Source organism: Solanum verrucosum, unplaced genomic scaffold (assembly GCF_900185275.1).
Source record: "Solanum verrucosum unplaced genomic scaffold, falcon-dt-bn FXZP01000120.1, whole genome shotgun sequence".
Taxonomy (NCBI): Eukaryota; Viridiplantae; Streptophyta; class Magnoliopsida; order Solanales; family Solanaceae; genus Solanum; species Solanum verrucosum.
The window spans coordinates 304,768-317,156 of record NW_026020714.1 but is presented as its reverse complement, the minus strand read 5'-3'; the positions used below and the strand labels follow the sequence as shown (position 1 = coordinate 317,156).

General features: G+C 33.6%; 1 protein-coding gene and 1 non-coding gene across 2 annotated transcripts; both read left to right on the top strand.

Annotated features, from left to right (window-relative positions):
- The first annotated feature begins 6,317 nt into the window (after positions 1-6,317).
- On the top strand, positions 6,318-6,390 carry TRNAA-UGC (transfer RNA alanine (anticodon UGC)). Its single transcript has one exon. It is a non-coding gene; the product is annotated as a tRNA-Ala (tRNA).
- Positions 6,391-8,369: 1,979 nt separating this feature from the next.
- LOC125812571 (G2/mitotic-specific cyclin S13-7-like) lies at positions 8,370-11,195 on the top strand. Its single transcript, XM_049492061.1, has 6 exons — positions 8,370-8,573; positions 9,381-9,571; positions 9,666-9,863; positions 9,961-10,080; positions 10,177-10,587; positions 10,675-11,195. The coding sequence occupies exons 1-6, from the start codon at positions 8,531-8,533 to the stop codon at positions 11,017-11,019; spliced, it is 1,308 nt and encodes a 435-aa protein (XP_049348018.1). The 5' UTR covers positions 8,370-8,530; the 3' UTR covers positions 11,020-11,195.
- Positions 11,196-12,389: the final 1,194 nt, after the last annotated feature.

Below are 12,389 nucleotides of genomic sequence, written 5' to 3'. Positions count from 1 at the left end.
ATAATTAACTTATGCTTCAAATATTTTTTTAGCCCAACCAAAATATAATTATCTAAGGTGTTTCTTAAGAAAATAACACAAAATATGAGATGAGTAATGACACTAAAATATTCAATAAAAAATAATAATGAAATCATCATATAAAATAAATATTGCAAAGTCATAATGAAAATGATCATAATTTAAAAGTACTAAATCATGCTAAAATAAGTTTAGTAAGTATTAGTTACATTACTAAATATTTAAGAAAAATTAAAATTAGGTTGTGTATTTTAATTGTCTAACCAATGTAAAACTAAAGAACAAATATTCAATATTATTGTCATTCTTAGTGTTGAATTGATTTTCTTTTTGCATTAGTATTAATTTGATTTTGATTTAAGTTTTATTGTAATTATCAACATCTATGAACTATAATCTTTATTGGACCATTCCGAATCTAAGTTTTAAACTTGAAATAATATATTAAAAGATTAAAACTATGAAATAGTATAAGAAATATTTTAAAATTATATCAATGTAAATATTTTTATGTATAAAATAAAATTTTAAAATTACATATATAATGTCGGGTTGGTTTGGTCTCGGGTTGGCTTTTTTTAGTTTAAACCAAACCAACCCAAATAGAGTCGGGTTTTTTTTTTCCAATACCAAATCAAGTCAAACCAAACCACTAGTCGGTTTTTGTTCGATTTGACTCGATTTGCGGTTTGATTCGGTTTTGTACACCCCTAGTTTGTATGTGTTATATGTTTACTTGTATTCTATTTGTAATGAAAGCTATAAGAGTTCCTTAATTTTGAATTTGTCAACAATTCATCTTCAATAACAATAGCACCGAACCCAATGGCGTGGTCTAATGATCAAGAAAATCATGAGTGCTCAGGCACAAATTCAATAGAGATAAAAAAAAAAATAGGTGATTTCTTCTCATTTGTACTAGTCTTGATGGATAGAATTTTTTTATACATATTATTGATGAAAGATAACAGATATCCCGTTGAATTAGTCTAAGTGCGCATACACTGTCTTCACACCATAGTCATTAAAAAAATAAATCAATGGCACTCTCTAGGGGATTAAATACAAAGTATGTATAAACTCAATGATTAGGACAACTTGTGAACCTCTAATATACTAATGCAGCCGGAAGATGTCAATTTCACTAATCAAAGGGTAGAGATGTGCATCGGCTGGTTCAATTTGGTTTTATGTATTATCGGTTTGGTTTTCGATTTTTAAATACGCTAAACTAATAATCAAATCAATAAGATATTTTTTATCGGTTTCGATTTATCAATTTTGCTCATTAACGATTCGATTCTCGGTTAACCAATAAGAAATGCTTATAAAATAAATATATGACTTCTCTAATAAATTTGACACAGAAAGACAATAATGTAATTTTACAAATGCTCATAAATAATCTATTGTCTCTCTAGACTATTTAATACCGTATTAAATAATCTAGGAAGGAAGGTAATAAGCCTTCGTAAAAGTTTAATATCGCAACAACAAATTCGACCAAACTTAGATATTTCTCTAACAAACCATTGTTTATGTGGCCTTAGAGATGTTGGCGGCACATTTCAAAATACCATTGTTTTTCGCTCTCTTTTCTTAAGGCGGCGGCATAATGGATGAACCCTATAGAAACATTGGTATGTGTTAATTTCAAGATCCTCTGTGAAATTAGTTAGTATACTGCCTCGTTCCTTTTCTTCACCATCTTTACAGGCCATGTCTAATGTTGTGGAGCTTCAGAACGATGGGAGAAGAGGTAATAATGGTTTTCAAAATTAATTTATTTGCTTTTAGACCCAACATTCAAGATTTTAGGTTTATTTATTTAAGTTCTACAACGGTAGACACGGCCTTAATAAGATGGTGAAGAAAAGGATAAAGGTACAATTCATGGGTTTTTTTTTTCATTACGTGTTTTACAGAGCTTTAATTCATTTGATTTTACAGACAAATTCAAGATTTTAGGTTTTGAACCCTTGCGCTTAATGGGTTCAAGATAACATATTAATTCAGTTTCTTGAATAGATAGATCTTTAATATTGTTCAAGATACTGCATGGGGTATCTCTGTGAAAGAGGGGGACCTAACACCATCGTCTACTATTTGCCTTTAATGCATGTCTGATGTGTGTATATTACTGTGGCTCAAGAAGAACACAGAAAATACTTAAGATAGAAATAGAGCAAATAATAAACGGACCAACAAACCAAAAACACTTGAACAATAAGGTTTATTCATGGTTGTTTTGTGTTATATGAAAGTATTTGACTAGACAAGGAGTTTAAGATAGAAATAAGTTAAATATATATAACATACCAAATACCAAAAACTAGTTCCAGAAGTATCTTCCATTTATCTTGACCTAGACTGATATCAATGCTGATGATATTTGCCATTGTCAATTGTTTAGTGTGTGTCTCTTTGTATGTATATATATATTATTTGGGTCTTGCTAAACTACTACATGAAGGTAGTACATTAGCATCCTCCCCAAATTTATTTCCCTCAACTTTGCTTCACCCAAAATGCCATTCTCTGTACAATTTTCGGGCAATCAATCAAGCAGATATGGTTCTTTTTGATAATCCAATGAATTCTTTTTTGGGAAATTTGTATGAATGTCGAAAAGGCCCATTTTTTTAGTGAGCTGTCAAAAATAGTAAGGACATGTTAGTGAACTAAAAAGTGGGGAGAATGATAATAATCTTCATTCTCCTTCCGAGCGATATCCTATCTATCTGGCCTCCATAAGTCTTGAAAACAGGGGTCAAAAGTTTTTTACATTCAGGTAATCTTGCTTCATATCAAAGAAAGGTAGAAAAACACACCATTGGATCTCTTCTCAAAGTTATAAAGAGTCTTCTTCACTCTTGGTATTTATTGGTCTCCTACATGTTAGTACCTCCAAAAGTATGTCATAAAGATAAAATGAGAGTGCTAAGATCAATGATTTTACATATATCGGAAGGTCTTGGTTGTAAGCCCACCCCCCACCCCCCACCCCCCACAAAAAAAAAAGTCAATTGTAGTGACTATGTTTGAATATTTTTAGCTTAACTTGGAAAATGCATCCTCTACATTTGTGCTTAGTTCATAGACCATTTGTCGAATTGCTCTAAAGATAGAGGATTGGAAATGCATGATAAGGGATTATTTTTAAAAAAAAATTGTTAGGAAACATTAGCTAGGCTAGTACATATATGATAATCAATTGCATTTTACTGAGTATAGATAATGCTTTTGAATTTCTCCAATATAAATAAGTTCCCATCCATCTATTGTGCACTTACTTGTGTCATGTGTGTTGTGTGGTTGTGATGGATTGTTTGGTATCACCAGTGTCTTTGAATAGTTTAGTGGGGTGGGGATTTAGAATACTATTCTCTTACCAGTCAAAAAGAAAGTTTACAGTGCTTTTACCCAGAAAAGGATGTTTTGCTTTATTATGCTAATGCAAATTTTGCCTTTCTGAACAATTGATGCAATGGTTATAAGTGAATGCTGCCTTTGATGATTCATCAGGTGTTTTTGGGATGCTTGGTGGACTGATAGTCCTAGATGCTTGTAGTACACAGTGATTGAATGAGTTTCCCTTCAGTGATTTCTTGTTTGTTTCTTATTGTTTAGAGTTGAGTTTACTTTGGTACTTCCCTTTTTTCCTTCCTCCCCTGGTAGGCAAAGTGATATTTGCTCCCTTAAGTTATAGAAAAGGAGAAGAAAGAGGAGGTGCAGGAAAGAGTTGGGAAGATGTTAATTAAAAAAAATTAATCTAGATAGGTATCGGTAATTTTATGAGCTAGCATTCATTTTATTTTTCTTGTCAGTATTTTGTTTCACTTCTGGTTCATGTTCTACGACCTTTTTCCGTGCATCTGACTGCATCGTAGTGCACTTGTCAGCTTTGAGGAGAATTTCCCTTATGCTAAAATTTGGTCTCATGATAGTTTGGTTAAACCTTCTTCTGATGGTTTGTTTACGGACTGACAAGAAGAAACCTTCTTCCTGCTAACTCCTTACAGCTTGATCGTTTGGGATCAACACATTTAAGATTTTCTTATGGCAAGAGTTGGTTTTTGCTTTACGATCCAAAAGTAGGCCTTTTGGTGTTATGATGTTTGTTGATCACTTCACCTTGGTTCTGGGCAACATAAGGACTTATTATATTAAAGCTTGTATACTTTAGCCTCTTTTTGATGTATTTTAATTTTCTTAGTCTCTACTCTCTAGGAAAGAAAACCTGAGCCAATAGTGCTAGTGATTGGTAACAATGAGCCTAAATCTGTAGGGATATTGAACCCTCTTATCTACAATATCAAGAGTGAATGTGGTGTTTGTGCCATAGGATTACCATTCTAAAAATCAGACCTTTGACATTATACACGTTTGATATTCCCTTTGAAGTAATTATATTAAATATATGGTGTGTTTAAAAACCTTTAAACATGTGATCCGTGGTACCGGTTACTTTCTACATGACATAGGATTTCCATCACATATCTTCTCAACAACAACAACATATCCAGTGTGATCCCACAGATGGGGTTCATGGAGGGTATAGTGACGCAGACCTTACTCTACCTTGTGAGGTAGAGCGGCTATTTCCGATAGACCATCAGCTCGAGATATATGGTATACATGTCTTCTCAATAACTGATATATGGGATTTGTGAAAGATCTATCTCTGATTGGTATTATTGGGATCATCAGTTGGAGTGTGTTTGCAGCTATGGTAGATCCCTTGGCCATTTTAAATGTCTTGTTAGTGCTAGTGGGATTCAGATACCGAATGATTAAACCAAATAAATTAGTAGACTTTGTTGTACAGGTTCTGCTCTTTCTCATATTGTTAATTATCTGGTAAAGCAGTACAGGTTACTCTATTTGTCTGATTTCTTGACAATGTGAATTTTAGGATTTCAAATAGCTAAATCATTTTTCACACCTCCTGTTATTTCGAATCTATACTTCTCCTTTTTCTTGTAAAGTTGTTCGGAAGAGAGTTGCAAGCGTGCAAATCTGAAACCATATAGGCATGACATGAATAGTTTGCTCTTTGTTGATGAAGTCTTTCTTATATATTGCCTACTCGGTTTTCTAGATGTCTTGTTATTTGGCCTACTGGTCTAAGACATCAGTCCAAACTCAGCAAAGCGCGCTACATCTACATGTTACAAAAAACCACCTTTTCTTATTTCTGTTCTTAAGTTCAGCAAACCAGCTTGTTGTCTTTTTAGTGACTGTCACTGAACTCATTTACCTTGCACAGGAGCTGAGAACATGTTATCCGAGTTGTCATTTGAACCAAGATATCAGCTAAGACGAACGACTTCATTCTGATCGAGTGCTTTCTTTAGTTCTTATGCAGATATATGATTGTGTATCCTCTATGAAACATCTAATTAGGGAGTTGGGAGATAGATCTTAGCATGTTTGCTCTTTGTTTTATCTGTATATGTTTAGATGCACATGAAAAACTGAAGATGAAATGGACTCTTACCTTACTGAGTCCTTTTTACTTGGTAAGCAAATTTCCAATATTTTTTTTTTAGAAAAACGAAGGCGTTGATCTAGTGGTAAGATCACAATGCGTGATGTGGCCCTTCCTACATTGTTCGAGAAGATTGGGTATTCAACTTTATTTATGTCAAGTGGCAAAATGTCGATAGTTTTTCGATTGTATCTAAACAATAATAATATTTTAGAGGGAAAAACATTTAAAGATTCAACTTTCTTTTTGATGGCTTCATATTTTGTGTACTCATAAGTGAGTCACACACACTTTATTGATGAAATTAGGGTACGGACATGATATGAAATCCAAAATTCTTGAAAAAAGTTGATTTGGTAATTCTATATCATGATTTCATTTTTTAAATATAAAATTGACACACAAATTTATATTTTGTAAAAAAGAAAGAAGTTCGTTTTGTATATACTAATTAGGGGCGTCTGTCGGTTTGTTCGATTTATTGGTCAGTTTGGTTTTTGCACACCCCTAATTAAGGAATTATTGCCCATAACTATTAGCTATCTATTTAGCCCACGATAGCAAAGGCTCAAATTAAAGATTGAATGAGTTTATTAAACTTTGAATCATTATAGGGAAGTCAAGTAGTTCATTACTGACTAGTCGTTTCTACCTTTTCACTTTTCATGAGTCAAAAAATGTAACGATAGCTATGAGAAGTAGAGCAAAATACTTGTAGAGAGTAAAGAACATTTCACATTTCACATTTTATGATTTGTAATAGTAAAATATATATTAATGATATCTGTGTAAGATACAATCACATGGGGATGTAGCTCACATGGTAGAGCGCTCGCTTTGCATGCGAGAGGCACGGGGTTCGATCCCCCGCATCTCCATTCTTTTTCTTAATTTATTTTTCATCATTTAAGTAACATTTTTGTTCACAAAATTAAATGAAAAAACAATAAATATTCGTTTTATTGTTGGTCTTTTTTCAATTTCTTTTAATTTTATTTTTTTCATTTCAACTTCAAATGGATAGTTAAAATTTGAAGAAATGATTCGAGGATATCAGATCTCACTTTATGGAATTATATTCTGTATATTATTGTTGTTGATTTGAGCATACAAAACAGTAATTTACTCACCGAATTTATACTTTTTTTCAAGTGAAATTCATGTTGATAATTCATCTAAACTTAACAAACTTTATGTGGGAGAAACTGGGGCACTCCCTCTCTTCTTCTCCTTGGTGTTATTTAATAATTATGTAATTTCTTATTCTTTCATGCATATTACTTTTTATTATTTCATATGCTTTGTATCCTAATAACGTATAATACGAAGAAGAAAAAATATGGAATCTCCTATATAGCTTAGCTGTGTTTCTATGTCTTATCCTTAAAAATAATATTTTAAAAATGTAAAAAAAAGACTATATGGGATTATTAAAAGTACAAGGTAGGAATGATCTCGATAGAATATATAATGAGAGAAACGAAACTCAAATGATTTGAGCATGTGCAAAGGAGATGCAATGGATGTCCTAGTGCGAAAGTGTGGTTGGTTATAGATGATTTCAAGAGAGGTAAAGATAGGCTGAAAAGTATTGGAGAGAGGTGATTAGACAAGACATGATGCAACTTCAACTTACTGAGGACATGACCTTAGATAATATTATTATGGAGGTAACAAATTAAGGTAAGAGGTTAAAACCCTAGATAGTTGCGTCGTCTCACTTATTCTTTTATACTATTAGTTGTTCTATAGGTCATATTATTACTCTTGTAGTTGTTTGTCTTTTGAGTTTGGTTATTATCTATGATTCTTTCACTCTTCAATTATCATTTTATTTGTAATGACTACTCCTTAAGATTATTTGTCAGGTTGTCAATCATATTTCGTCATGAGTTTCTTCATTTTAGTTATTTTTTTTCTATATTGCTTTAGACTATTTCTTTTTTTTGAGCTGAGGCGATATCAGAAACAGAATCTTTATCTCTAAGATAGTACTGAGTGGTAATATCTGCGTACACTTTACTCTCCTAATACCTCAATTTGTGGGATTACACCAGGTATAATGTTGTTATAGGATCACTAATTGATATAGAAGATCATTTGCTCTAAATATTAAACTAACTCTTAAATAGTATAAAATTAGGAAAAATTACCGAATTACACAACTTATTTTTATCATATTCTCTAAAATTTCCTAGCATTTAAGAAGTTTACAAAAATCTCTACTCTCTCTTATTCTCGGTTACATCACTTTACGCGATGTATCGAGACGTTGAGTGATATATTGAAACTCAGATTCGATATATCGGGACGTTGAGTGATATATTGAAACTCAGACGCGATGCATCGAGACGTTGAGCGACGTATCTGAAATTGAGACGCGATGTATAGGAACGTTTTGGGGTGTATCCGGATTCCACCAAATTTAAGGGATTTTTGTAATTTGGAAAAGAATAGTGATATAATATAATTAGCTCTTAACATTATGAGATTTGTGTAAAATTCTGATAAAATTATAAAAAAATTCAAAAATCAAAATAATTTCCTATTTCGCCCTTTGATATTAATTTTCCTTTTTTACCAAACGGTAACAATCCCAGTGGCTTCTCACATACTATACCTTCTAACGGCTAGTAAAAAAAAGAGCCTTTTTTGTTACTAAAACGAATCTCAACCGTCCGATCAGTTTCCATCTAACGGTCCTTATTCAAAAGCCAAAAATATGACCGTTAAAAAGTCAATAAACGCTCCTTTCGCCATTTTTGTTCCTCCATATAAATCTCAAATGGTTTCTTCATAAATTCTCTTTGTTAACTCACAAATCTGTGGAAAAAACTTCAAAAATTCACAAAAAGAATTGTACGAAAGGGAGAAATAGTGGCGACTCAAAGTACAGAAGGAGGAGAGGCGGGGAATAGTCGTCTCCATTCTTTTCTGTCATCGATTTTGACGAGTATTGGTGGAGTTTTTGGACAGAGTAATAATCAGATAGAAGAAGAAGGGGAAGAAGAATTTGAAATGGATCATAATAAAGCTGTTGTTCCTCATAATTTACCCAGAGGTTTGTATGAAATTTTGCCCTTTTTTTAGCTTCTTTGTGTACTTTTCTTCCTTTTTTGACTGAGTTTCAATTGAATTTCATCTGGGTTTTATGTATTTAGACGGAATAATTGTTCTTTACCCAGAGGTTTGAATGAAATTCTGAAATTTCGCCTGTTTTTTAGCTTTCCCTGTTTTTTTACTTCCTTTTTTGATTGAGTTTCAATTGAATTTCACCTGGGTTTTACGTATTTAGACGGAATAATTGTTCTTTTCTTGTGTGGTTATAGTAGGGTTTGAATGAAATTCAGGTAATCTTATGTGGGTTTTTCGAATTTAGAAGAAAAAATTGTTCTTTTTCTTTGTGTTTACAGTGGGGTTCTTGAAATTTTTTAAATCGGAGGGAAATAGTAGTAGATGGTTTTTTTTGGTATTAAGATGAAAAAATGTTCTTTTTCTTTGTGCTTATGGTGGGGTTCTTGAAATATTTGAAATCTGTATGAAATGAGCATGATAGATGGGTTTTTTCGTGTTAAGACGAAAAAAGTGTTCTTTCTCTGTGTGTTTATGGTGGGGTTCTTGAAATACTTGATATCGCAATGATAGATTATTTGTTGATTCTTTTTGTTCTTGCTGATGTTTCTGTTTTGATTGATGGTGATAACTGATGATTATGGATTCTTTTACTGATGAAAAGTTGATTTCATAGTCGATTTTCTTTTGATATTGATGCTGATTTGATGATTGAGTGATTGAAAATTGGAATCTCTAATTGTATGTTGCAAGAACATTATCATATGTCTCATGAGAATTCTACTAATCTGTATAGGAGGAGAAATGGGTGGTAAACAGAAAATTGGACAAGTTGCTGGAAAAACTAGGCGTGTACTCGGAGACATAGGCAACCTTGTGATTGTTCCTGCTGTTGAAGGGAAGCCTAAAGCAGCGCAGATTACTCGTCCTGCTACTAGGAGTTTTTGTGCACAGTTGCTAGCTAATGCACAAGCTGAGAAGAACAAGGTGAAGATTTACCTTAACACATTGAAAAAAATGGATTTATGAATCTTGAAATGGTGGATGATATAATTTGTGTTTTGTTTCTTTTTGTCTGTAGAAACCACTTGCAGAAGTCGTCAACAAAGTTGTTCCTACAAAGGTACAAGTTAAGAAGGCAGCATCAGACAACCTTGCACCTGAAACTGTTATTGTTATAAGCCCTGATAAGGAAGTGAAGCAAAGTCCCTTGAGTGGCAGAAGAAAAACAAAGAAATCTGAGAAGACTCTCACTTCTACCCTCACTGCAAGAAGCAAGGTTGTTATGTACATTTAGTTTTTCCCCTCTTTAGAATTTAGATAAATAGTGTAGTTTTGAGTAATATCAAGATTCTCAAAATTGTGTTCTTTCTCAGGCTGCTTGTGGACTTGCCAATAGACCAAAGATTGACGATATCGATGCTGCGGATGTTGATAATCATTTGGCTGCTGTGGAGTATGTTGAGGACATCTACAACTTCTACAAGCTCACTGAGGTATATATGGTGACTCTCTTTTGCTTGTTCTGTACTGTTTGTGTTCCACTTTTAGAATCTCATATGCTACTTGGTTGTCTGTTGTGTCTAATCCAGGACGAAGGTCGAGTGAATGACTATATGGATTTTCAACCAGAGCTGAATCATAAGATGAGAGCCATTCTTGTGGACTGGTTAATAGAAGTTCATAGGAAGTTTGAGCTAATGCCTGAAAGTCTTTACCTTACAATGAACATACTGGACCGTTTCCTCTCGGTGAAGACGGTTCCCAGGAGGGAACTTCAGTTAGTTGGCATTAGCTCAATGCTAATTGCTTGCAAGTATGAAGAGATTTGGGCACCAGAGGTCAATGATTTCATTCATATATCAGACAATGCATATGCCAGAGATCAGATACTCCAGATGGAGAAAGCAATTCTTGGTAAGCTGGAATGGTATCTGACAGTTCCAACACCATATGTGTTTCTGGTTAGGTACATTAAAGCTTCAACACCAAACGATCAGGAGGTACTATATACTAATCATCTTTTGACATAATTGTCCATGTGTGTGTTCATCTCTGGCTAATTTAACTCAATTATGTTGATATTGTAGATGGAGAACATGGCTTTCTTCTTTGCTGAACTTGGTCTGATGAACTATAAGACCACAATAACATGCTGTCCATCAATGCTGGCAGCATCGTCTGTTTACGCTGCTCGTTGTACTCTCAACAAAAGTCCTCTATGGACTCAAACTCTGCAGCACCATACTGGATACTCAGAAGATCAGTTGATGGAAAGTGCCAAGGGATTGGTTAGCTATCACTTGGGTGCTGCAGAAAATAAGCTCAAGGCAATTTACAGGAAGTTTTCGGGTCCAGATAGAGGTGCTGTTGCCCTCTTCCCACCAGCAAGAAATCTTTCACCAACTAATACTAATACTACTACCTCTTCTTGAGTTGATTGTTTTTTTAGTTTGGTAGCCAAGGTTGTGTTGAGATCATGTTACTGGTGTGATGATCTCTCTAGCTTTTTTAGACTAATGGTTTGATTTTGGGTTTTGGAGTGTGTGAAACTATGGTTTTTATGATTTTACCTACTAGATGAAGTCATGTAAAAATCCTCACAATATGTTCTTTTTGTATGAAATTATTTGATTCATTGAACTCTAATGTATCTCTATGCAACATGGTTTTTACATTTGAACACTAGAAAATGGTGCCTGGAAGATGTTCTCCAAGATTGCCTCGTCCAACCAACAAGCAAATTGAAATGAGCACATAATTTCTTTACAAATATTTTTATACAATATAGTTAAATGTCATCATATAGATTTAATCCACATGTTCATATTCTTCCAAATTAAGTTTTGACACTCTTTTTAGAAACTAGTTTTTCAAAAAGATCGACCCACCGTATCTTTTCTTCAATAATGCCACTTCAAAAGACACCTATTTTTATAGAAGGAGCCAAGAAGCAATCAATCACAAAGGCATATATGTGTAAAATTGATACCATCTTTGGGAGTCATATTTATATTGAAAAAGGGGACATCAATTTGAACTTTGGCAGTTCAGACAAGAAATTGATCAAAGATATCCCTCATCCCATGCATACTGAGCAAATCCAGCAGATAGGGAGCAAGAAAGGAAGTATGATCAGGAAGTATGTGCTAGGGGAGCAGCAAAGAACTGAATGGAAGTATCTAATGTACAAGAATGAAGCAAGGCCAAGAAAGGAAGTATGATCAGGAAGTATGTGCTAGGGGAGCAGCAAAGAACTGAATGGAAGTGTCTAATGTACAAGAATGAAGCAAGGCCAAAAGCCTATTTCATTCACTATGTGGCGAAACTAGCAACAGCAGACAGGTTAGCCAAATGGGGTGTGGAAAGTACCTAAGAAGGTCTTATGCAAAAATGAAGAATCTGATCATTCAATATCAATTCGCCAGATATTTATGGAATAGGCTGCTCACATGGACTCATCAACATAGTGTAGTCCCAACAAATTGGGGTCAATTTTTACAATGGTGCATACAACATGGAAAGGGGAAGTCTATAACAACCCAAATCTTCAAGATCATTTTGGCTGAATGCATATATGGGTTGTGGATTGAGAGGAATAACATAATTTTTGTGAAGAAGAGCACAACAGAGGAAAATGTGGCCAAGGAGATAACCTATGTGACTATTGCTAGAACTCCTGTAGTAAGATGAGAGTAATACTGAGAACAGAGCATGTTGTGTTAGCTGCTTGATATGTAACTTTTACTTCTGGTAATTAATAAAACAGATAGTTACCCAAAAAAAAAAGATATTTATTCAAATT